Below are 24210 nucleotides of genomic sequence, written 5' to 3' on the forward strand. Positions count from 1 at the left end.
TGAGTGATCGTTGCCGGTGTTTTGTTGAAAGGTCACGACTCAGTCAGGTTGACTCCGGAGACGGCTGCAGGAAAGGTCAGAGACCACCTGCTGGGATGCAGAGAACGCTGCAGCAAGAGGGCTGCAGTGAACTGTGAAGAGCATGGTTCAGCATGGCTGGGACACACATACCCCCCCACCCCCCTCCACACACACACTCTCCCACACTCCCAGACAGTTGGTGCGGCCCCTCGGGCCCCGACCGTCAGGCCCGGCTACACATGCTGATTAGAATTAATGCTGATTTAATACAGAGAGGAGACTCGCCTCCGAATTATTATGAAATCATAGAAGTGAGGCGACAGAACAACGGCGCCGCTCCTGTTTAGGGTCTTTATGCTGCTGATTTTTGTTTCACGCACTCACAGAGGACAGGAGGGGGAGGTAACGGGTCACTGACGGGGAGGACAGAGGACAGACTTTCAGTTCAATTCAAACTTTATTGTCCTATGTAAAGGAAACAGTCTGTCACGCAGTGCCATGAAATTCTTATTCCGTGAGTCCTCCGTTTGCAACAACACTCATAAACACACAATACGTAAAGAAAAACACCACATAAATATCAACATAGACGAGGAGACACAGAAACATACAAAACTGCATAGATGTGCAAAAAGAATGCAAAGTGTGCAGAGGAAGCGCTATTCATGTGATGAGTTACACAGAGCATTACATGTTTAATCACACTCAGGGCTCATCTCGGACTCTCATGTCTTTAATCAACATTCATCATGTATGTGTGAACATCTTCAGACCTTCTCTGGGGTTCGGTCCTGGTTTAGCTGGATGCTCCAGTGTTGTCTTGTCTGTATGCTTTGAATCACTTTCTATGGAGGATCTCTGTATTTTAGATGTTCTCCTCCGTGTCCCTCCTCCTGTCTGAAACCACGGTGAGGCAGCATCGTGCTCTCTGCCGGGATGGTATCAGCAGGTGATGAGCAGCGACTGGTCTCAGATCAGAGAATCTTCCTCTCCAGGTGAGCTGTCATTGGCCTGATGGATGAGGTGCCCTCGTCTCAGGGCTCCATGATGTTCTGGGTGCAGCAGACCGGTGATGCTGCAGCATCTCCGGCTCCTGCTTGTTGCAGAAGTTTTCTTTTCGGCTCGTAGACGACATGCTGAGCTGGATTTCGATCAGGTGACTGACTCGGATGTTTATCAGTACGTTTGGGATCACAGTCTCTCCGGAGGATGAAGTTTGGAGGCATCTTTGTGAACTTTACCAGAGAAGGTGATGAAAAGCATGAAGGCAAGTTTGGCTCTCAGTCTCTGTTCAGACTGCAGGTGAATCAGATGTGTTTCTCAGATCAGATCTTTAGGACAGATGGTTTTGGATTTGGTGTGTCCAGACATCACCAACCTATCTGCATGTGTTGCCGTGGTAACGATGTAGCTCCGCTGGTGCCAGCAGACAGTTTATTTGTGCATCTGTCTGCAGACTGTTGTCCTCGTTGTCCTGGATAGAGACAAACCTCCACTCTCTGATAGCTCTGCTAGATTCACTCGGTCTCTCTGGACATGATGTCATCGTCGTGAAATCTGATCCGAGCCGGCAGAAATGCATCTGTAGAAATCTGACTGGAATCACATTTCAAACCTCTTCCAGATGTGGTTTGGATCTGATTTGTAAAAATCTAATTTTATGATTTTTTTTTTTTTTTTTACTATCCAGACTTTCAAAAATAATCTAATTATAATACTAATAATAATCTGGATATGAGAATAAACTGATTTGGTCTGGCAGTCTGAACAAGGCTTGATAACTTCACCTGTATTAGACACCCCTTAAATAACATGTGGAGCACTTTAATCACGTGAACTGTGTGATTATAAATGTGAAACGATGAAACACAGAGAAAGTAAAGACAGAATCGGTCTCTGTCCCAAACATGACTTTAAACTGCTTCAGTCCTCTGTGAGATGATGTCATCGTGTCAGCGCCCTCTGACCTGCAGCTGAAGGTTTGTTTCTTGCTCCAAAGGCCTCATTTGACTGCACAACTTAATGAGATCTTGTTTCTGCATCTCATCTTCCTGTCGTCCTGTCGGTGCGTCGCTCCGTGTTCAGCTTCTCTAACTGCTGCTTTCAGCCTCTCCTGAAGAGCTTCACTCAAAAGCTACTTAAGCAGTCCGTCTTCAAAGGCCTCCCTGAACCGAGGGGCCATTCACCGACAATTAGGAGCTGAGCACCGGAGGAGCACGGGAGGAGCACGGGGGGAGCACGGGAGGAGCACGGGGGGAGCACGGGGGGAGCACGGGAGGAGCACGGGAGGAGCACGGGAGGAGCACGGGAGGAGCACGGGGGGACTCTCCGGTCTGCCAAATGAGAGCTGGAACATTCAACGCAATGACACGACTGGAGCTGCTGTCGGCCCTCTGCAGCAAACAGAGAAGAAAAACCCAGATCATCATCAAATCACTGATGTAAACATCCACACAGAGCTGCTGACCAGCGCTATCATCCTCCCCCACTGTCCGATGATCCATCGGATGTCTCCTTCATCCTTTGCCCTGCTGCCTCCACCTGTTCATGGCGGTTGAATCACACAGCAGTCGTCCTGGTTGGTCTGATGATCTCTTCCTGTTTCTCCTGCTTACTCTGCTACGAACTGTCCTCTCGTCTGAACTCCTCATCATCCTGTTTACTGTCATGAAGGAGTTTTCCTTCATCAGGTTTCTGTATATCTCAGAGGGAGAACGATCCTGACGTTCTGCTCTGGGTTGCCATGGGCAACACCGAGACAAAGTCCTTATTCCTTGTGGTTCTCTTTGCTTCTCTTCACCTAACTAGTTATTGTTGACTTGTGTTGTCATGTTGGAGATGCCTGTTGCCATGGCGCCGCAGTTCAGGCGTTCAGAAGGTCTCAGTAGAAGTCGTGTTGATGGTCTCGGACTGAAAACTCTCCGTGTCCTCGTCGTGATATATTTGTCTCTATAAAAGTGAACAAAGTGCTTGTGTGCAGAAAAGCAGCTTCATCACACTTCAGTTTGAACACAGCTGACAGGATGTTGTTGTACAGATAGTTTCAGGACATCAGACCATGCTGAAGGACTCCCTGCTCAGCTGCTGCAGCAGACGAGTAAACAACTCTACGTCTTTTCCTCTCACTTTGTTGTTGTTTGTGTCTCGTCATAGGTCTCTCACATGAGGTCCAGCTTTCCTCGCACTTTTGAATCCCTGCAGCTCAGCAGCTGCTGTTGGAACCGATATGTGTGAAACAACCTGCTAAAGCTGCATATTGGTGTTCACGAACGCAGCTGCCGTGGCTGCACCGATGGAACAGGACCGGTTTAGTGGTGATGATGAAGTGGACAACAAATCAGTTCAACTTGGCTCCAATTTCTGCAAAATCATCCAACACCGTATCTGCAAACGCTGAATATGAAAGTTTTTCTCCGACACTGTTTGGCCTTTAAAATGTCAGAAAACGGCGAGAAATGTCGACCAGTGTTTCTAAAACGTGCAGCAAAAAATGAACCTAAAGATGATCATGGAGGAAACAGAATATTTACATTTCAGAAGCTGGAATCTATATTTTATGTATTTTTTCAAAGATTCATTATCAAAATATTGCAGTATTTCTGGATGAACAGGATTTAACTTCTCATCTGCATCATCATCATCATCATCATCACACTGTTAAATGATGAACACCATCAGTGTGTTGGACAAACGCTGTGATGGCATACAAAGAGGTTGTTTGATTGAATGCTGCCTGGCAAGCAGATGAGAGCGTAGGGAGGCTATTTGAGGGGGGTGGAGTGAAAGGAGGGGGGGGGCGTGATGAACCGGTGACAGCGAGGACAAACAGATACTGATGTCTAATGATCCCCTCGCTTCCTCAGCTGCATGAGGAAAAGGCGGGAGCACAGCTGATTTGGGGAAGCAGCCATTTTGAAGGTGGCTTTTCACAGCTGAGATGAAAGGGAGAAGAAAACGCTGATTCACTCGACACATCTGCACACTATAATGCAAATTTCCTTTCGACACCGACCCAAAGTTGAAGATAAAGAGTTGTCTTTTACCACCGTTACAGTGATTGTGGAGGAAACCAGAGATTAGTGACTTCTTACTGAACATCATCAGCTGCTGTGGAAAGAAGTTCTTCTACATTTATATTTTACATCATTTAGCTGACTTACTGACTGAAACACTGCTGAGGCTTCACAATCACACGTTAGAAGATCACAGTTGTGATGCCGCTTGTTTAAATCCACAGACTGTTTCTAAAAGAGTTCGTAGCTTCAGGTCTGTAAAATGGTTCTGATCCAGAAGTGTCTTCAGCTGCAATACCAGCGAGTGCCACTAGAGGTCGGCTCCAAACAGCCTCCGGCTCCATAGACTCCCATTCAACTTCTCTCATCAAATCCAAAGTGAATAAAATGTGTCCATCAGTTATCTCGGTGTTGTTAGCTAAAGTCACTCCTTCTTCTTAGTTTTCTGGAGGTCCATCTGAAAATAATCCCTCATTCATTAGAAAAGAAGATTCAAGAAGACCTGTTTTTGGGGGCGTGTCTGTTTGATTGACAGGCCTGTGGTGCAGTCAGGTTACAGCTATCGGTGGGCGGGACGTAGTATCGTCAGGTTTCCAATCAGATCGGTCAGATCCACCTCTGGCTCCTCCCCCAGCTCGTCCAAATATGGTCACTTCCTGCTCCAAACCGCTCCGAACTAACAAGATGGTGACGGACAGAATCTGAACTGGAGGATTCATAACGTTCACAAACCAACGATGACATCACTGATGGTTGATGACATCACTGATGGTTGATGACATCACTTCTGGTTAATGGTTGTTTGTATGTTTATTTCATATTATATGTTTATATGCTTTTTTATATTCCTAGTTACAAGGATCAGAACCAAGTTCTGAACCGGCTTTTGAATCGTGTGAATCATGATAACGAGGTGAATATTTGAGTGTTGCACAGCACGTTTATTTCAGTTTGAGGAGAGTTTCTATGAGTCTATTAACATGCCCGTCTTTGTTGAGGCTTCAGCAGCTATAAAGAACCAAAGTCCAGTTCAGAGACCTCAAAGTCTGTCAGTTTCTTCCCTCTTGTTTGTTTCTGATGCTGGAGATTTCCCAGAGGCTGCAGGGCTCGTTGTGTCCCACAATATGAGACTATGTGACGCACAATGTTATTTCATCAGTGAACATTTAATCTGCTCACCAGATTTCAGGGATATTTACCATTTATGGTAGGAAGGTTGGAGCATGCGTCATGGACCATGTTGATATTTGAGTCTTGAGGTGGTGTTCATCCTCTCAGCAGGAAGTTGGATTCAGATTTAGTTTTGTGCAACTGGAGAAGTTGGGCCTTTGATCAGGTTTCATATATTTTAACTTAGACTTTATTGTCCCTTATAATATTTATTGAGTCTGTAAGTTGGAAAATAAAGGCAGACATGTTTTGATGTTGACAAGTGGATGCTCTAAAAATAATCTAAATATGCCTAAAAACCAAAATATAAAAAGAACCTAAGAATCTGTAAAGAATAAAATCTGTCTAAATGGAAATTTAAAAATAAATACTAAGCTGTAACTGTAGTTGTGATGTTGTTTTCCACCTGTAGTGGGCAGTAAAGAGCCACCTTTCTACTGATTCTATCAGACAGGACTGCATTTCGCTGTCCCACCAGCAGATGTCAGCGTTGACCGTGTCCCTCAGACTCTCGTCTGCTCCCACAGGAACCAGGGAGGGTGCTGGGCTGAGATAAGTGCCCCCCCCCCCCCGCCCCCACCGTCCCCTCCAGCTCCGGATCCTGTGAGGGACACTATGTAAATCCTGGGGTGGGGCGAGATAACTGCTGACCTTGACGAGCTTGTGGCAGCTTATCAGCCAAACAAGTGTGAGGCGGGAAAATCCTTCAGGGGTATGGAGAGGAGGGAACGTTTAACATTTGCTTCCCAGCTGCCTGCTGTAGTTAGATCATCGCTGACAAGCTGATCTCCAGCAGCTGCATGAGTGCTGCGTTTCTGCGTCGCCGGCTGCGAGGCTGCGAGCAGAACATATGAACCACGGAGGGTTTTCAGGGAGCGGCCGCTCAGTCAGGAGGAGCAGCAGAGAGCAGCTTTTATTCTTCAACACACAAACATATTCAGAAGTCCAAGAGGTTTATAAGATCATTAATAAACATAGCAAGCAAATATTTATCCTTGAATAAATTAACCGTGGTGTCAACATGAACATGAAATTTCCCCTCGGGGATTAATAAAGTGTATAAAATCAAAATCAAATCAAAAATACTCCTTTAAATGATTAATAACTAATTGGACTGATTTTCAAACTATGTGAATGACTGGTTGTTTAAAAGTTTCTGCAAAGAACTCGGAGCTGAAGCACCCGTCTGCACAAAGAAGGAGATTTCATCTGTCGGACAAGTAAAAAAATAACTTAATCTTCAGGATATTGTCAAAAAAAAATCTAAACTTCAGAAGAAGAAAGACTTGAATGATCAGCAGCTCATCAGAATGAAAACGCTGACTCGACACTCATGCTGAATGTTCCTTTAGTTCATTCTTTCACACAAACAGTCACTTCATGCTCTGGCTGCCAAACAACCTTTCGTGTTGTTAACGTGTTTCTGATCGTTCGTGTTGTTAACGTGTATCTGACAGTTTCCCTTCCTCCCATGCCAGTTTGGTGCATAACGGTGTCTCAGTGGTGAACGTTCAGGTCCACCAACAGACCAGAGTCGTGTCTCAGTGGTGAACGTTCAGGTCCACCAACAGACCAGAGTCGTGTCTCAGTGGTGAACGTTCAGGTCCACCAACAGACCAGAGTCGTGTCTCAGTGGTGAACGTTCAGGTCCACCAACAGACCAGAGTCGTGTCTCAGTGGTGAACGTTCAGGTCCACCAACAGACCAGAGTCGTGTCTCAGTGGTGAACGTTCAGGTCCACCAACAGATGAGAGTCGTTTCCTCCGTCTGTAGTGTGAAATCTGAGGACTGTTGGATTCCTGGGTGACGGGTCGGTTCCTGTTCTCAACTCAACAGATGTTTCCGGGGTCGCTGACATGTGACGGGCACGGCTGGGACGCGCTTGGTGTTGCCATGGTGACTGATGAAGTCCTGAGGTTGTCTGTCCGTCTGTGGGTCGGTGTGTTCGGTAGTGTTTCCTGCGTCTGCAGCTGGAGAACCCGTCTCCTCGCTCATCGGTGTTCATGTTCAGAGACCAAAGGGACGGATGGAGTCCATCTCTGCACATCTCACACCGACACTAACAAATCCTTCTGGAACAAGTGGCACAGTCATCTGATGTCACAGCCCAGTAGTCATCATGTGGTCCTGATGCTGCAGAGCAGGACGTCAACGGCAACCGCATCAGGGATGGAGCACGATCTACATAAATGTTCAGGAGGAAACATCAGGCCCGAGGTCCAGAGGAGCAGTTCGACCCAACAAACCGGCCTTCAAAACCAGCCGCCGATCTTCCCTCGTTACCGTGGAAATGAAAACTGAGGAGGACGTGCAGCTCGTGTCTGAGAGGAGTTAAAGATGATTATTCCACGTGACAGAACAGGCCACGGGCGGCTTCTTCAATTTCAAAGTTTAGTGGAATCACTACAAAAGAACTGGGCCAACTTATCAAAATAAAAGCCGACTGTGGACTGATGATGTGAAACCGTTTCCAGGACGAGTCTTCTTGAACTGAAAACGATCGGTGTTCCTCTGTGTGTGTGTGTGTGTGTGTGTGTGTGTGTGTGTGTGTGTGTGTGTGTGTGTGTGTGTGTGTGTGTGTAAACATCTGTACACGTGGAGAACACTGAAAGTCACTGACTCCTTCCTGCTCATGAAGCAGCAGCAGAACTTTCAAAATAAAACACACGTCCATGTTTCGGACACAACGTGTGTGTGTGTGTGTGTATATATATAAATGTATATATGTGTGTGTGTGTGTGTGTGTGTGTATATATGTGTATGTATGTGTGTGTGTATATATGTGTGTATATATGTGTATGTGTGTGTGTGTCTCTCTGTGTGTGTGTGTGTGTGTGTATATATATATATAAATGTATACATGTGTGTGTGTGTGTGTGTGTGTGTGTGTAGTTCCAGGAAGCGGTGTTGATTCTCGGTGATCCACTAGTCTTCACCGACTCGTAGCAGCAGCGAGTGTTTCACGTGGCACTGAAGTACAATTACTGAAGCATGACAATAAAATGCAGAGCATGAAATTAACTCCCCCCTCCCCCTCCCCTCCCCTCCCCTCCCCCTCCATCGTCTCTCTTGTCCCTTCTTCATTTTCTTTTTCCCACATTTGCCACTGAATCTTCTTCACGTGGCAGAAAGAAGCTCCACCTCCTCTATCTCCATCTCCTCTATCTCCACCTCCTCCTCCACGTCCTCCTCCTCCACCTCCCGTATCCAGATGAACACAGCTGCTGTGTTTCTGACACTGCGTTGAAATAAATGTCATGTTTAAGGCCTTCAGAGTGTTTAGATAGTAAATATTCTCCATCAGTGTGTTGAACGCTGGAGGATTTCTCCTCTAATACTTGTAGACGAGACCTACTGAGTACACTGGCTTACGTCTAACCCCCCCCCCCCCCCCCCCCCCGCTCCCCGGTGACAGGCGAGATGAGCCTCAGTGAACTGAGTAACGAGCTAATCATGAGCATCCCAGTAATAAATAGGTCTTGTTCATACTCCACTAATCCCAGTCATTGAGGCCCCGCTGTGGCAGCAGGAATCAATTACTGCAGCTGGACTCCCAGTGCAGGACGCTGCTGCTCCGAGTCCATCTGTCCTCACGTCCTCACGTCCACACGTCCTTATGTCCACCACATGTTTCTATTTTGAAAAGTATTTGTAATATTAATTATCTGAAGAAGTCGTAAAGCTTTTTATCTCCAGTGTTCTGTGGCTCCGAGAGAATAAACCTGATGATGTCACTGTGAAGTTATCGGGGTATGAAAGCGTTTATAAAAGACGTGAATATAAGAGAGCATCTCATTCAACATGAGTCCCTGCAATGATCAGTTTCCAACTTGTAAATACTGAACATCCAAGTGGTGATGATGACTCACATTTTTCAGACTTGAAGGAAAAGATGTGCCGTCGTGGTGAATGTGCAGATTCATGATATCTCAGATGACCATCAGTCTCATCTGACAAGTTTCCTGACTGATGCTCATTCCTCCTGTTCATCACAAATCCTTTCATTGTGCTGTTGAAGAGAAAGATGGAGACACAGTCTAGCGTCCATGAAGAAACATACTCTTCATGTAAAGTCATCTGAAGCTGATGAAATAAGTCTTTTTAGAGCAGAATGAAGGCATGTGTGAATGTACGATGGGAACAGGAGAAATGTGGACACAGGATTTAAAAAACTGGGACACTCCTTTAATTTAAGAGCTGGTGTCAGGATGTGGTCACCTGATGTGGTCACCTGATGTGGTCACCTGATGTGGTCACCTGTCACCTGATGTGGTCACCTGATGTGGTCACCTGATGTGGTCACCTGTCACCTGATGTGGTCACCTGATGTGGTCACCTGTCACCTGATGTGGTCACCTGTCACCTGATGTGGTCACCTGATGTGGTCACCTGTCACCTGATGTGGTCACCTGATGTGGTCACCTGTCACCTGATGTGGTCACCTGTCACCTGATGTGAATATTGCAATATTTACAGAAGCTTGCAACTTTGCAAAATCCTGCAATTTTTCCACAAAAACTGTCATCAACAGAAGCTCTGCTGAAGGTTTTACAGCATAAAGTAAGACTTTCAAAATAAAACTGACTTACCAAAGACAGCTGTTCATTTCCAATCATTAGGCTCCGCCCCCTCTCCTCTCACCATCAAAACAAGCTGCTGCTAGTTCACCACAACAACAGGAAGTGACGAGGTTTGTGGGAAATGTGGTCTAATTAAAATGAGGAACATGTTCAATGAGTTTTGTCCACTTCCAGCTGGAAGAGACTGAACTTAGTTTTAGTGCTGAATGTGATTTAAAGCATGTAAAACTCTTATTCTGAAGGCAGATGTGTTCTTTGTTGTGACTGTGTGTGTGTGTGTGTGTGTCTCTGTGTGTGTGTGTCTCTCTCTCTCTCTCTCTCTGTGTGTGTGTGTCTGTGTGTGTGTCTGTGTGTGTGTGTGTGTGTGTGTCTCTCTCTGTGTGTGTGTCTGTGTGTGTGTGTGTGTGTGTGTCTGTCTGTGTGTGTGTGTGTCTCTGTGTGTGTGTGTCTCTGTGTGTGTGTGTGTGTGTGTGTGTGTGTGTGTGTCTCTCTCTCTGTGTGTGTGTGTGTGTGTGTGTGTGTGTGTGTGTGTGTGTGTGTCTCTCTCTCTGTGTGTGTGTGTGTGTGTGTGTGTGTGTGTGTGTGTGTGTGTGTGTGTGTGTGTCTCTCTCTGTGTGTGTGTCTGTGTGTGTGTGTGTGTGTGTGTCTCTCTCTGTGTGTGTGTCTGTGTGTGTGTGTGTGTGTGTGTCTGTCTGTGTGTGTGTGTGTCTCTGTGTGTGTGTGTCTCTGTGTGTGTGTGTGTGTGTGTGTGTGTGTGTGTGTCTCTCTCTCTGTGTGTGTGTGTGTGTGTGTGTGTGTGTGTGTGTGTGTGTGTGTGTGTGTGTGTCTCTCTCTGTGTGTGTGTGTGTGTGTGTGTGTGTGTGTGTGTGTGTGTGTGTGTGTCTCTCTCTGTGTGTGTGTGTGTCTCTGTGTGTGTGTGTGTGTGTGTGTGTGTGTGTGTGTGTGTGTGTGTGTGTGTGTGTGTGGATTGATTTAACCACAGTGTCGTCTTGTGTTGCCTTCTCGCTGCAACACTTGGAGAGCACAAAGGGAGGAGGAGTTATTCCTAGAAAACAGTTTTCCATCTGTGGTTAATGGAATGTGAAGGCTGTCCAGTGTGCTGCTGGACGGGGACGGGGCCCCGGGCCGCAGCTTTAATTACACACGCAGAGAGACACAAAAAGAAGAGAAGTGCTCTTCATCAAACATCAGTACGTCTTCAAACTGGAGCAGAAGCTGCTGTTAATAAAGTGTAATAAGTTTTAGCTTACATAAAACATTGGTTTGAATTTACAGTGGTGAGTTGAGGTTTTACAAATCCACTTATTTTATTTTGTCTTTGGTCTATTTATTAATTAAATATGGGTTTACATGATTTGTAAATCATTGTATTGTTTTTATTTATATTTTATCCACATTTAGAAACCGGGTTGTATGAGGCTGGATAACATCCTGCAGCCTGATTTATTCTGGAGCTGCAAAATATTTAAGTATAGATCATTTAATAGATTTAAACTGTGCTCCTCTGGTTATTCTGATTCTGTCGTCGGTACTATTTACAACAAAAAAACATTTTGTCGTTCAGAACCAAACTTCAGTACAAACCATGACTCTTCTTATGTTCACGCAGGAGTGAATCTCATCAGTCTCCTTCGGCCTGTTGCTTTTGGTATTTTATAGATAAAGACCGTGCTTTTATACCAGATCACATGCTGCCGTGGTTCTCTGATCATGTGATGAATCTGAAAGCAGCCGCAGTAGAAATCAAGAGGTTTCATGAGACAATATTATAGTGATTTTAAACATTTTGCAGTATGCAGAATTTAACAGTAATATGCTATAAATTCTAACACACTTTGATTTATTACTTTATATTCACGGCAAAAGGAAAAAAAAAGTTTTATCTGATTAAATATTTGTATTTTTTTTATTTAACCTTTATTTAACCAGGAGTCCCATTGAGATTAAAAATCTCTTTTTCAAGGGAGACCTGACGACAAATATGTAAAAAAAAGGATACATTTTTAATTGATCAGAATGTATCGATGCTTGTTGTTTGTGTATTGATACATTATTGCCACACAAAATATTGTGTTACTGCTCCAGACATTTTTTTCCCTCCACCTCAGAAAATAGTTCCCTTTTAAAAAATGTTTTAATCCCAAATGATTTTGAATTGTAAGAAATTGCTGCTGATCCATTTCACTGCATTTATCATTGGAGGCCCCTTTTCTGCTTCCTTTACTCGTTTCCCACCATCCCTCACTCTCTGTGCTTTATTCTCTCTCACACACACACACACACACACACACACACACACACACACACACACACACACACACACACACACACACACACACAGAGTCTCTGCGTTGTACCACAAATTAACCCGTGTGTCTAATTTACGCTGCGTCTGATTGGACTGCGCATGTGTGTGGGGATGGTGGGCGATGGCGAGCGGCAGCCAATCACAGAGCAGCGTTCCTCTCGGGCTGTCAGTGAGCAGCATCGCCATGGTGATGTCATCCTCAGGCTGTGAGCCCTCCTTCCTTCGACAAAGCCTCCCGATTAGTGGAGGAGAGGAGAGGAAGAGGAGCGATGATGATGATGAAGATGAGGCTGAGAGCACGTCAGAAAGAGATACAGCTGATCAGACTGAAACAACAGCGACATCATCTGCTGAGTGTCAATAACAATAATTATAACACACATACATCAACTTTTAATTTGACTGTTTCCAAACTGTTTTTGGAGAAAATCCTGCAGAAAAATAGGTTTGGTTGGAATAATGTGCGTACACAGAAAAACTGACGTAAGGTGGTGAAGAGCTAAACCAACTTGATGTTCAGAGTTTCATTGTTGAACACTTTTTTTAAGGCAAGAATAAGTCTTAATAATTTTGTTGGTTGTAAATAAAGAGAGCCCAGCTGCAGATCATTGTCGAAAAGAAAAGATTTTGGATAAAATAATCTGCAGATCTGAATTTAAATACACGATTAAGGCGTCAGGAAAATGTTAAAAAAATAGTAATAATAATTATTATTATTATCAATAAATACTTGCTTTTACTCAGAAAAAAATGCCGTTTAAGTGTATTTTCAAAAACATTTTTTTCTCAGGTTTCCCTTTTTATTTTCTGGTTAAATTTAAAATTGTGACTTTATTTTGAAAAAGAAAGTGTTCTTTGTTTTATGCCTCCTTTAGGTATTAATATGTAGTTTAAATAGATTCAGTTATTGTTTCCTTCAAGGTTTTTTTTGGTGATTATCATGTTATTAAATCTTTTATCTGTAGTGCTCCATGTGGCCAAAGGAGGCGCTGGTTTTTATAAAAAGGCTGCGACTGCATGTTTTTGCTGAGAGGCTCATCTGGTAATCTCTGGTGACTTGTTTCTGTCATCGCTTTGTCATCATCGCCCAGATGACACTCATGTCAAACGGTCCTGAGGGAGCACGCTGTGTGTGTGTGTGTGTGTGTGTGTGTGTGTGTGTGTGTGTGTGTGTGTGTGTGTGTGTGTGTGTGTGTGTGTGTGTGTGTCATCGGGGGTTACAGAGGTTAAGGGGAGCTAATTTCACGCCTTTTTATTTGCTCTGGTCTCAGGAGAGGAGCTCTCTATAAGCATTATCACTTCCAGCTGGTTCAAATGGGACAGACGGGACGGGACCAACACACACACACACACACACACACACACACACACACACACACACACACACACACACACACACACACACACACACCCCACAGACCTTTTATGGGCGTTAATCTACTTTTTTTTTTCTTATTTGTGTTCTTGATGCTGAATTTCATTTAAATTAAATGTATTGTGTTTCTTTTGCTCAACTTTTTAGTAACTATAATGGATAAAATGATTTTCTTATTTTTCTTATTTTTCTTTCTTTAAACATCTTTGTTCCATTGAGGGTCAGTTAGACATTTTAAACTTCTTTAATTTGGTTTTGTGGGAGGCTGTAGCTCAGTCTGTAGAGTGGGTCACACACCAATCAGAAGGTTGGTAGTTCAATCCCCAGCTCCTCCTGTCCATATGTCTAAGCGTCCTTGAGCAAGACACTGAACCCTAAGTTGCTCCCGATGGCGTACCATCGGTGTGTGAATGCTCTCCCGTTGGCGTACCATCGGTGTGTGAATGCTCTCCCGTTGGCGTACCATCGGTGTGTGAATGTTCTCCCGTTGGCGTACCATCGGTGTGTGAATGCTCTCCCGATGGTGAACCATCGGTGTGTGAATGCTCTCCCGATGGTGAACCATCGGTGTGTGAATGCTCTCCCGTTGGCGTACCATCGGTGTGTGAATGCTCTCCCGTTGGCGTACCATCGGTGTGTGAATGTTCTCCCGTTGGCGTACCATCGGTGTGTGAATGCTCTCCCGATGGTGAACCATCGGTGTGTGAATGCTCTCCCGATGGTGAACCATCGGTGTGTGAATGCTCTCCCGTTGGCGTACCATCGGTGTGTGAATGCTCTCCCGTTGGCGTACCATCGGTGTGTGAATGTTCTCCCGTTGGCGTACCATCGGTGTGTGAATGCTCTCCCGATGGTGAACCATCGGTGTGTGAATGCTCTCCCGATGGTGAACCATCGGTGTGTGAATGTTCTCCCGATGGTGAACCATCGGTGTGTGAATGTTCTCCCGATGGCAGCACCTTGCATGGTGATCTGTCTCATTAGTGTCTGAATGGGTGAATGGAAAAACCATGTTAAAGAGCTTTGAGACCGAAAGGTGATAAAACTACAAGTACAGACCATTTATTTGTCTGTTTTCCTGTTTCAACATGACGATGCTGCTGTGCCCAAAAACCCATTTTTTTCTCCAGTTTTCTGTGTAGAAACAGTTGTCGTGTGTTTTCAGGCTCTCGGAGGTTCAGGGTGCACACGATGTCATTATTTACTTTATGATTATTATTTACTGTTTCCTGCTGCATTCTGCTGGTTTTATAAAAGAGTCAGTGAGCAGACAGCTGTTAAACTTCTCTGAACATATTCATGGTCTACAGAGGATGAACCTGTACACGGTGTTAGTGTATTTATTGGGATGCGCTCCTCCCCTGCAGGTCCATCAGCGGTCCGCGGAGCGTCTTCGGGACTTGTGCTGCGCCAACCGGGGAACCTTCATCAAAGTGGGGCAGCACCTGGGAGCTCTGGACTACCTGCTGCCGGAGGAGTACACGTCCACGCTGAAGGTGCTCCACAGCCGAGCTCCTCAGAGCAGCATGGAGGAGATCCAGCAGGTCATCAGAGAGGACCTCGGGAAGGAGGTGAGTCCGAAACACGCCGGATGTCCGACACGACGAACGGCCGGATCGTTTTCTATGATCTCTGATGATGGCGATGGTCGAGGACGTCCGTCCCGTTCTCGTGAACACGATATCTCAACAACGCCTCAAGGGAATTTGGTCAAACTTGGCAAAAACATTCACATTATGCCAGTGATGACCTGATAAGCATTTGGTGTTTAAAGGTCAAAGGTCAAGGTCACTGTCATCTAACATTAACACATACCTGTGAACGCAATTTTTCAGGAATGTCAGGAATTTATTCAAATTTGTCACAAATGTTCACTTTGGCTCAGCAATGAACTGTTTAGATTTTAGAGGTCAAAGGTCACTGTGAGTTCAAGCTCTAAATGGGTTTGCACAGATAAACATGTCAACTACTACTTGAGTGGTTAGCGGAGGCCAACAACCGCCAGGTTGTTTAAGATCAGGTTTTCGTGCGGTTAGATTTCCTCATCTCTCTCTGAAGTGTTTGTTCTGTCAGAAACAGAAACCAGAAGAGGATCCGTCTGACACTCTGTCCTCGTTTGATTTCATAACCAAGCCGTCCTCCTGGAGAAGCTGTTAATGCTGCTGTTAGCGGCGAGCGCAGCGTTTGCTCTCAAACTGCTTGTTATGACAGCCTTTTAGAGGGAGGACCAGCAATTATTCTGTTATTCTGCGATACAGTCCTTCTCCATCCATCGACACTTGGCCGCTCTGTGTGTGAAAGAAACAGTTTGTGTACTCCACGTACAACACATCAGAACATCCAGGAACAAAGGACATGTTGTTCCTTACAAGAAGACGTTTTCAGGTTTTATTTTTGTATTCTTTTATTTTTGGTGTGCGTTTCTCCTCGCTGATGTGTGTCGTTGCTTCTCCGTCTCGTTTCAAACTGTGTGAACAAACTGTGCGACGCAACGACCTGCCGGGAATCAGACGTGTGATGGAGCAAACTGGCTCGATAACGTAGAGCAGCGTGTCGTCGACGGGACCTCAGACCGCACACGTTTAACCAGCGCTACGAAACAGAGGACTTTATAGATCCCTTCATATCATATATGTAATAAATACAGGATGATGTCACACCAGTCAGTTAAGATCAGCAATTTGGGGGGGACTAGATTTCATTAGTTAAATCTGATATTAGAACGATTTATTTGACACTTTGAAACCAGTTTGGTAGGGAACATCTGGGTAACTAGATACAGATGTTCATATAAAAGAAGCGGATTCAGCTGGTTTGGGTGGAGCTCAGCTATGTAAATACATTTTCCTAAACATGAGGAGCTCTCAGAAGATAAAAGGTTGGAGACCCCTGATAGATGCTGTATTTCCACAAGGATTAAATTACTTCTAGATTGATTATCATATTAAAGATTTAGTAATTTCATTTACTGCTCGTCTGTGTGTCTTAAATGGATCACATTGCTTTCACAGATAAGCATAGAACTTAGTGAAATAGAAACATGAAGCGCTGCCTCTTTGCTGCCGACTATCATTCAGTGTCACTTTAATGTGCTGCTTATATGTCATTCAGCTCCATGTACACCATGAATGTGCAATCACAGCCTTTTAGGTGCTGATGCTGAAGTGTGAGCGGTTCTCTGTGTGTCTGCCAGCAGCCGCTGACTCTCACTGCTCATCTCATGTTTACATCCTGAAAGCAGAAGGAAGTCACACAATAACAGGTGCTATACAGCAAGATACACACTGATAATCAGAGTAGTAATAATCAGGAGGGTGTGAGTGATAGTCACACTTGATCAGCTGAAGCTTGATGTTCAGGCTGAACCTCAGACTGGATATAAAAGAGTTCGTAGCTTCAGGTCTGTAAAATGGTTCTGATCCAGAAGTGTCTTCAGCTGCAATACCAGCGAGTGCCACTAGAGGTCGGCTCCAAAAAGCCTCCGGCTCCATAGACTCCCATTCAACTTCTCTCATCAAATCCAAAGTGAATAAAATGTGTCCATCAGTTATCTCGGTGTTGTTAGCTAAAGTCACTCCTTCTTATTAGTTTTCTGGAGGTCCATCTGAAAATAATCCCTCATTCATTAGAAAAGAAGATTCAAGAAGACCTGTTTTTGGGGGCGTGTCTGTTTGATTGACAGGCCTGTGGTGCAGTCAGGTTACAGCTATCGGTGGGCGGGACGTAGTATCGTCAGGTTTCCAAACAGATCGGTCAGATCCACCTCTGGCTCCTCCCCCAGCTCGTCCAAATATGGTCACTTCCTGCTCCGAACCGCTCCGAACTAACAGAATCTGAACTGGAGGATTCATAACGTTCACAAACCAACGATGACACCACTGATGGTTGATGACACCACTGATGGTTGATGACATCACTGATGGTTGATGACATCACTGGTTGGTACTCGGGGTGAACTCGGTTCTCCTCACAGAAGATGATCAGTTATCAGCCTGGTGTTGTGTATTTTTATCGTTTTTTGAAGCTGAATTTTCCCTCATGCCTTGTTTCTGTTTTTTAAGTGAAGTTGGGTTTCTTGTGGTGTGTGTGTGGGGCGTCATTATCCCTGAAAAGCCGTTAATATAACCCTCCGTGTACAAAGAGGCAGCAGAGTGAATGAGCCCTCCTCCCTCCTTAGAGCAGCAGAAGAAGTGGCGCTGATGAGCTGCACCAGGCGGCGGAGGAGGCGCAGCGTCGTTTCCGGTTCGCTGCTCAGGCTTCTTTTTTAACTCGTGTATGCGTCCTCGTGTCTCTCGGATATTCTCAGACACGAGCAGTGAGCAAAGAACGGTGTGTGTGTGTGTGTGTGTGTGTGTGTGTGTGTGTGTGTGTGTGTGTGTGTGTGTGTGTGTGTGGAGACGCGCTGCTTTCAGCACCATTTGTGGTGACATATGCATTCCCACTGTGAATGGAGCCTCGCCTGAGTTCTGGCTGTCACTTCCCCTCCACAGTGTGCAATATGTTGTTCTACCAAACAGAACCCGTGTCCAGGCCCGGTGGTACACTTACTCAGAGCTGGGGGTCTTGTCAGGACTTGTTGGACAAGTGTGGGGACATCTGTTGACACGGAGACTCAGGAAGTGGAAGTCGGTTGTCGTAAATCAAACTGGTACGATCCACGATGAGCCAAATAATAAAGCAAGGCGTGGGAGGGTGTTTTATAACACATTAGTCACATTTATTTACATGTTGAATCTCAGGTCAACGAGGAGGAGGAGGAGGAGGAGGAAACCTGCTGGCCAACAGCGACCAGGACCCGTGGAGAAATAAGTGAAACCAGCTCCACCCTGCGGTCAGGTTGTTCCCGAACACTAGCCGGTTCCTCCCTGTCATCCATGTGTCATCAAATTATTAATATCAGCTACAACAGAGAGATTTGGGGGATTTTCAGAAATAATTGACACGACCAGTTGAAAATAAATGAATACACCATAAACCCAAAGAGTTTGAGCACCAACAGGCGGCACGGTGGGGCAGTGGTTAGCATTGTCGCCTCACAGCAAAAAGGCTCGAATCCGGTCCTGGGCCTTTCTGTGCGGAGTTTACATGTTCTCCCTGTGCTTGCGTGGGTTCTCTCCGGGTTCTCCGGCTTCCTCCCATCATCCAAAAACATGCACCTCAGGTCAGGTTACCTGGCGCCGCGCTAGTGGCAGCCTGCTGCAGCAGCTCCCCCCTGAGAGCCCCCCTGCTGTAGTGAAGACATTTCCCCTCGGGGATCAATAAAGTCTATAAAAAAAATAAATAAAAACAAATAATGAAGGTGTCAAAGAGAAAAAACATTGATCAGTAGTAATGAGATGTAGGGATTATTTTCAGATGGACCTCCAGTAAACTAATAAGAAGGAGTGACTTTAGCTAACAACACCGAGATAACTGATGGACACATTTTATTCACTTTGGATTTGATGAGAGAAGTTGAATGGGAGTCTATGGAGCCGGAGGCTTTTTGGAGCCGACCTCTAGTGGCACTCGCTGGTATTGCAGCTGAAGACACTTCTGCGGGTGTCAGGACTTTCTAGAGATCAGACTGTGTTCTCCTCTCCTCAGTGAGCTGCTCTCTTTCATTTCTTCTGTTCACTGCTCCAATGATTCTTGTGTGTTCACCCAGCCAGCAGCCTCACCGCCACCTTGACACACTGACACAGACACCGATGTGCTGCCATCCCACCGCGAGGCCTCGGGGGCCATTTTATTTGTGCCATAACTCATTTCGGGGAACGTATGTCACGGCGGGTCGGCCCTGTGGGAGCGAGAACCACACGCATACATTAGCATGTTTATTAACTGCGCAGCTGAGATGGGTGGCGGAGCCGAGTGGGACCGACACCACCGACACCACCGACATCATAAACGGTCTGTTAGGAACAACCTGCTGTTTTTAACACTGTAAAAATGATGTAAATGTTAAAACTCTTCAAGCCTCAGTGGGATTTCTTAAAGTGACAGACTCATGTGAGACATTACACGTCTCCTTAACCCGTGAAAACACTCTCTGCTCGTCAGATCCCATCGGACGCCGGTGGGTGCAGACAATTTCATTCCATTTAGCATATTTGCATAATGAATAACTCAGCTGTTCCCACACAGGATCTGGTGCTGCTTGTATAATTCATCATCCGACAGCACCTTCCACAGGACCCGTGGTGGGCCTGCACCTGACGGGCCGACATCGTGTTCAAATTAGCCTCTTCTCATGTTCCAGTAGGGACAAACAGCGGGGGATGTCCCCCCACGGATCAGACAGGAATATGAATATGAAGGAAGAGGTCCCGTCTAAATACTCTCTGTACTAAACGAAGAGGAGTGAAGGCCTCGTTCCTGTGAGGAAATGTTCAGACCGGTCCGTGTTGTCTGCTGCTTCCTCATTTCTTCATCTTTCCTTGGTTTCTGTTCTTCTATTGCTGGTAAACGTTGTTAAACGGCTTCTTTTTTGTCCATTTTGTGGTTGTTGTTGTCATTTCCTACTTTGTGAACCCTGCTGTGTTGTAGTCGTTAAAAAACATGAATATTCCTCAATATTTCCAAAGTGTTTCATAGAGTGCTTGTTGCGGGAGGAGAGTCCTAACGGAGGGGCATGATGTGCTCTACAATCAGGAGGATGCACAAGCTGTTTTATTTAGAGAATTGACCGGATTCTCTTTGTTTTTGTCTGCCTGACTTCCTGCTTCCTCATCTGCTCTATTCAGCTGGTCGCCGTCTGTCTTTACCACCAAACGTTGGGATATGAAGCATCGACTTGAATGGCGGCGATCAGACGTAACTGGTGGAAAATAACCTCAACAAGCTTCAGATTTTAACATTTACAGAGATGTTGAGAAAAATAATGACATCAGAAATTGTTTAATTGAACTTTTTCTTGTTCCCACAGAGTTTTCTGACTTCTGAATAATCAATAGTTACTTGTAGATATAAACTAGTCTCTGCTGCACCGAGCTGCATGCATGTTCAAATCAAACAAACTGGGTTAAATAATACAAATGCAACAATTTTCTGATTGATGCTTTTTGCAAACGGAGTGCAGACACACTCTTTCTGTCTGTTTCATCTTCCAGATTGGAGATTGTTGTCACTTCGCTGGTGCACACACAGCCGAGGGGGAGCAGATCTCCTTCTGCACAGTCCGCAATGAAAAATAGACATTCAAAACTTAAAAAGACAACGTACACTCATTAAAAACAATATATTGTAACCTTAAGAGAGAAGGAACCCAGTTGTGACGCTGGTAGTTGGTTGTAACACCAGGTGGTGTCGGTGATGTGCGTGAGGTCGTAGGTCATCAGATGTCCTCATCCAGGTGATCCAGCGGGCCGATCGCTGCACCGAGGAAGACTCCTCTGGTCCAGAGCCCCCCCCCCCCCCCCCCCCCCCCCTCCTCGAGGAGCATCAGGGACATTCTTGGTGGCTCTTTGCTGCAGATGTACCTGCAGCCTCTCGACCTCTTCTACATGGCTGTCTTTCTCAACCTCGAGGACATCAGTGTGTGAGTGTAACCCCCCCCCCTGATCTGTCTCCGTCAGGCCGGGCGGCCTCGGGGCGATGTGGAGGCTCCACAGCATACAATAACTCTAATCAGTCCAGGTCCCGAGGGAGGCCTCTTTAACCTTCAAACCCACACACTCATTAATGTGTGTGTGTTCTGTGAGTCCACAGAGATGGGGGGGCGGGGGGGGGGGGGGGGGTAATGAGGGTCTACCTCCGCTCAGAGGAAACACTGCTCGCTGCTGTGATGGAGTTGTGAAGGCACCACAGGAAACCTTCATATTCTGCATATTCAGCTCATATTAGGATGATTGTTACGGTGGTGATGAAACGGGCCTGATGATACCTGCTGGATCCACACGCTTCTCCTTCTGAACATTATTTCCTCTGTTTAGTTCATAGAAATTACTTACAACACAAATTAAACTCATCCGTCCTCCTTCTGTAATTACTTCCGTCCTCCTGAATTAAAAATCCCGTTATCCATCAGCACGTTTTTTGTGGTCTCACCAGTTCTTCCTGGATGTGACATAAAGGCGCAGCAACATTATGTTCAACAGTTTTCCAGTATTGATGACATCACATGTTTACCTTCATGTGTCTGAACAGAGATGATCAGCCTGATGATAACCTCCCTCCCTCTCTGTCTCCTCCAGCTGGCAGATTTATTCGTGTCCTTCGAGGAGAAGCCTCGGGGTGCAGCCTCCTTAGCTCAGGTCCACAAGGCAGTGCTGCACGATGGGAGGACGGTGGCTGTGAAGGTCCAACACCCCAAAGTTCAGAGACAGAGCTCCAAGGACATCGTGGTGATGGAGGTGAGTCCTGAAGATAGAAAGAGAACTGAAACTGACACTTCTGCATCGGACTCATTTTTCAGACCTGAACCTACGAACACTTTTATGTCTAGTTTGTGGATTTAATCTGTCCCCATTGGACAGTAATGTCCAGGCAGGTGTGTTACCTGTCGGTCTCTGTCTGCGTCCAGACCTCCAGTTTGTCACCAGGTGTCTCGGCCTTCATCATCTTTGTCTGGTGATGGTGTCGGTCTGAACCGGGCTCAGAGAATCCTGCAGACGATCACATTCGAGGAACCTGAACACAAGACGTTCTACGACTGATCAGAAAAGCCGAGCAGCTTTAACTTTGGTGTTCTTTCATCCACTGACAGGATATCATGTCCATGAGTGTGTTGTGAGTCTCATCCTGTGTCCCGGTGTCCAGGTTCTGCTGACGGCTGTCCACTGGCTCTTCCCGGACTTCACCTTCATGTGGTTGGTGGAGGAGGCCAAGAAGAACATGCCGCTGGAGCTGGACTTCCTCAACGAGGGACGCAACGCAGAGAAGGTGGCCGACATGCTGGGACACTTCCCCTTTCTCAAGGTACACACACCAGTACACACACACACACACGCACGCACGCACACACACACCAGTACACACACACACACACACACACACACACACACCGGTCCCAGATGTCTTCGGTAACGTGAGTTCTCTGAGTTTCGGAGGTCCAGTCTGAGATGTTCCGGTACCGTTAATAGAGGTCAGACCTGGTATGAAGCTCCTTTGTGCTGCTGTCAGCTTCCCAAACTGGAACAGATGAGGCCGAGCACAATCCCACAAATCATCTCTCCTGCAGCAGAGCGAGTTGGACTTGGTGTCCATTATCATTTAATTTCCTGCTGTCCCTTTTCTTAATGTGCTCTGCTGGATGTGAATTAGACTTCTTTTTCCAGCTGTCTCTCTTTGTTCAGGTTTTAAACCCCGCGAGCCAAAACCTCTTTTGTTTTGTCTTTTTCTCTCTCTCGCTGGCTTCTTCTTATTCTGCGTGTTTTAATTGTATAAGTTGGTGTTTGACAGACAAAGGACTCGGCAGAGTGACAGATGGTTTAGTGTGAATGCCTTCAGTGGAGTCAGTAAAACTCTGGAGGTCCCAGGTGGAGTTTAAAACTCTAAAAATGAAGTTTGTAAAGTTTAAAGGGACGATAACTCCTGTTCTGTGGACAAACAGGTGTTTTTATATTCATATACGTCATTACGTTAAGATGGTTGAAGGTTGGGCTTCAGTAGCATTTAATCAAATCTACAAAATATTCAGTTGATCCAATTAAAATCCTCTGGAACCCTTTTTTAAAAACAATAAACTAATGGGAAGAGTTTTCCAAATATGTTTGCTATTCGTTTACTTGGATGTTTTATGTTTCACTCTTTGCTTTTCAAAAGAAGAAGATAGACGGTGAGCTGGATCAGAAACAGAACCAGAACCTGTAATCTAATGCACATCTGTAAGACATCTGCACAGCAGGATCATCTCCAGTCAAAGTGGTGCAAATCAACACCATCATTTAAATAATATCATAAAAATGAAGAGGAAACACATCATCATCCAGTGTCTTCGCTGCAGGTTCCCATGATCCACTGGGATCTGTCCACCAGGAGGATCCTCACCATGGAGTTCGCTGAGGGGGGGCAAGTCAACGACCGCGACTACATGAAGGAACACGGCATCAACGTCAACGAGGTACAAGACCTTCGTCTTCATCGCTGATCGTCTACAAAATCATCTTCTGCTCTTATTTACTGGATTGATTCAACCAGGAGTGTGTGTGTGTGTGTGTGTGTGTGTGTGTGTGTGTGTGTGTGTGTGTGTGTGTGTGTGTGTGTGAGAGTGAGGGACAAAAAAATACTTTTATTAAAACAGCAGAAGTTTTTACCTTCTTGAATTAGTAATGATTCAATCAAATCACATAACAGGAAGAGATTACAGTGTAATGTTGCATTTACTAGAAAAAAGTATAATAGTAATTCTAATAATAATAATAATGATAAACTTTATTTATACAGCACTTTTCAAGACAGTGTTACAAAGCTTAAAACTATAATTTTACAGTTTTAAGCTTTGTAACACTGTAAAAACCAAGGCAGAAATAATAGAGAAAATCTCCAATAAAATATAATACAACAGTAAAAATACACAATAAAGCAGTAAAAAATGTCAGAGGCAAGAAGGTTACTGGGAATTTAAAAAACTAATTTTATATCAAACATTTGAAGCTATATTGAATTACCAGTCAGACCTGAACAACTCTGAGAGCAGCTTCACAACATCTACTCCCTCAACGTCCTGCAGACAAACATCCTCCTAAAAACTCTTCATGACTTTGTGTCACGTATGAGCTTCTTCATTCTGTTGTTTTCTGATTCACTTTTTTATTCACTTTA

At 45.2% G+C, this 24210-nt stretch overlaps 1 protein-coding gene across 2 annotated transcripts in view; it reads left to right on the forward strand.

Moving 5' to 3' along the window:
- Positions 1-24210, forward strand: part of adck1 (aarF domain containing kinase 1) — a 48673-nt gene that overhangs the window by 5767 nt on the left and 18696 nt on the right. For both annotated transcript variants that reach the window (XM_069172465.1, XM_069172463.1), the window contains 4 exons: positions 14835-15038; positions 21642-21800; positions 22207-22365; positions 23393-23509. In XM_069172465.1, the coding sequence (XP_069028566.1) occupies positions 14994-15038; positions 21642-21800; positions 22207-22365; positions 23393-23509 (480 nt within the window). In that variant the 5' untranslated portion in view covers positions 14835-14993. The remainder of the gene's footprint in view (positions 1-14834; positions 15039-21641; positions 21801-22206; positions 22366-23392; positions 23510-24210) is intronic.

This window comes from Embiotoca jacksoni, unplaced genomic scaffold (genome assembly GCF_022577435.1).
Source record: "Embiotoca jacksoni isolate LCO1_2020_lvr unplaced genomic scaffold, fEmbJac1.0.p SCAF_53, whole genome shotgun sequence".
Lineage (NCBI taxonomy): Eukaryota > Metazoa > Chordata > Actinopteri > Embiotocidae > Embiotoca > Embiotoca jacksoni.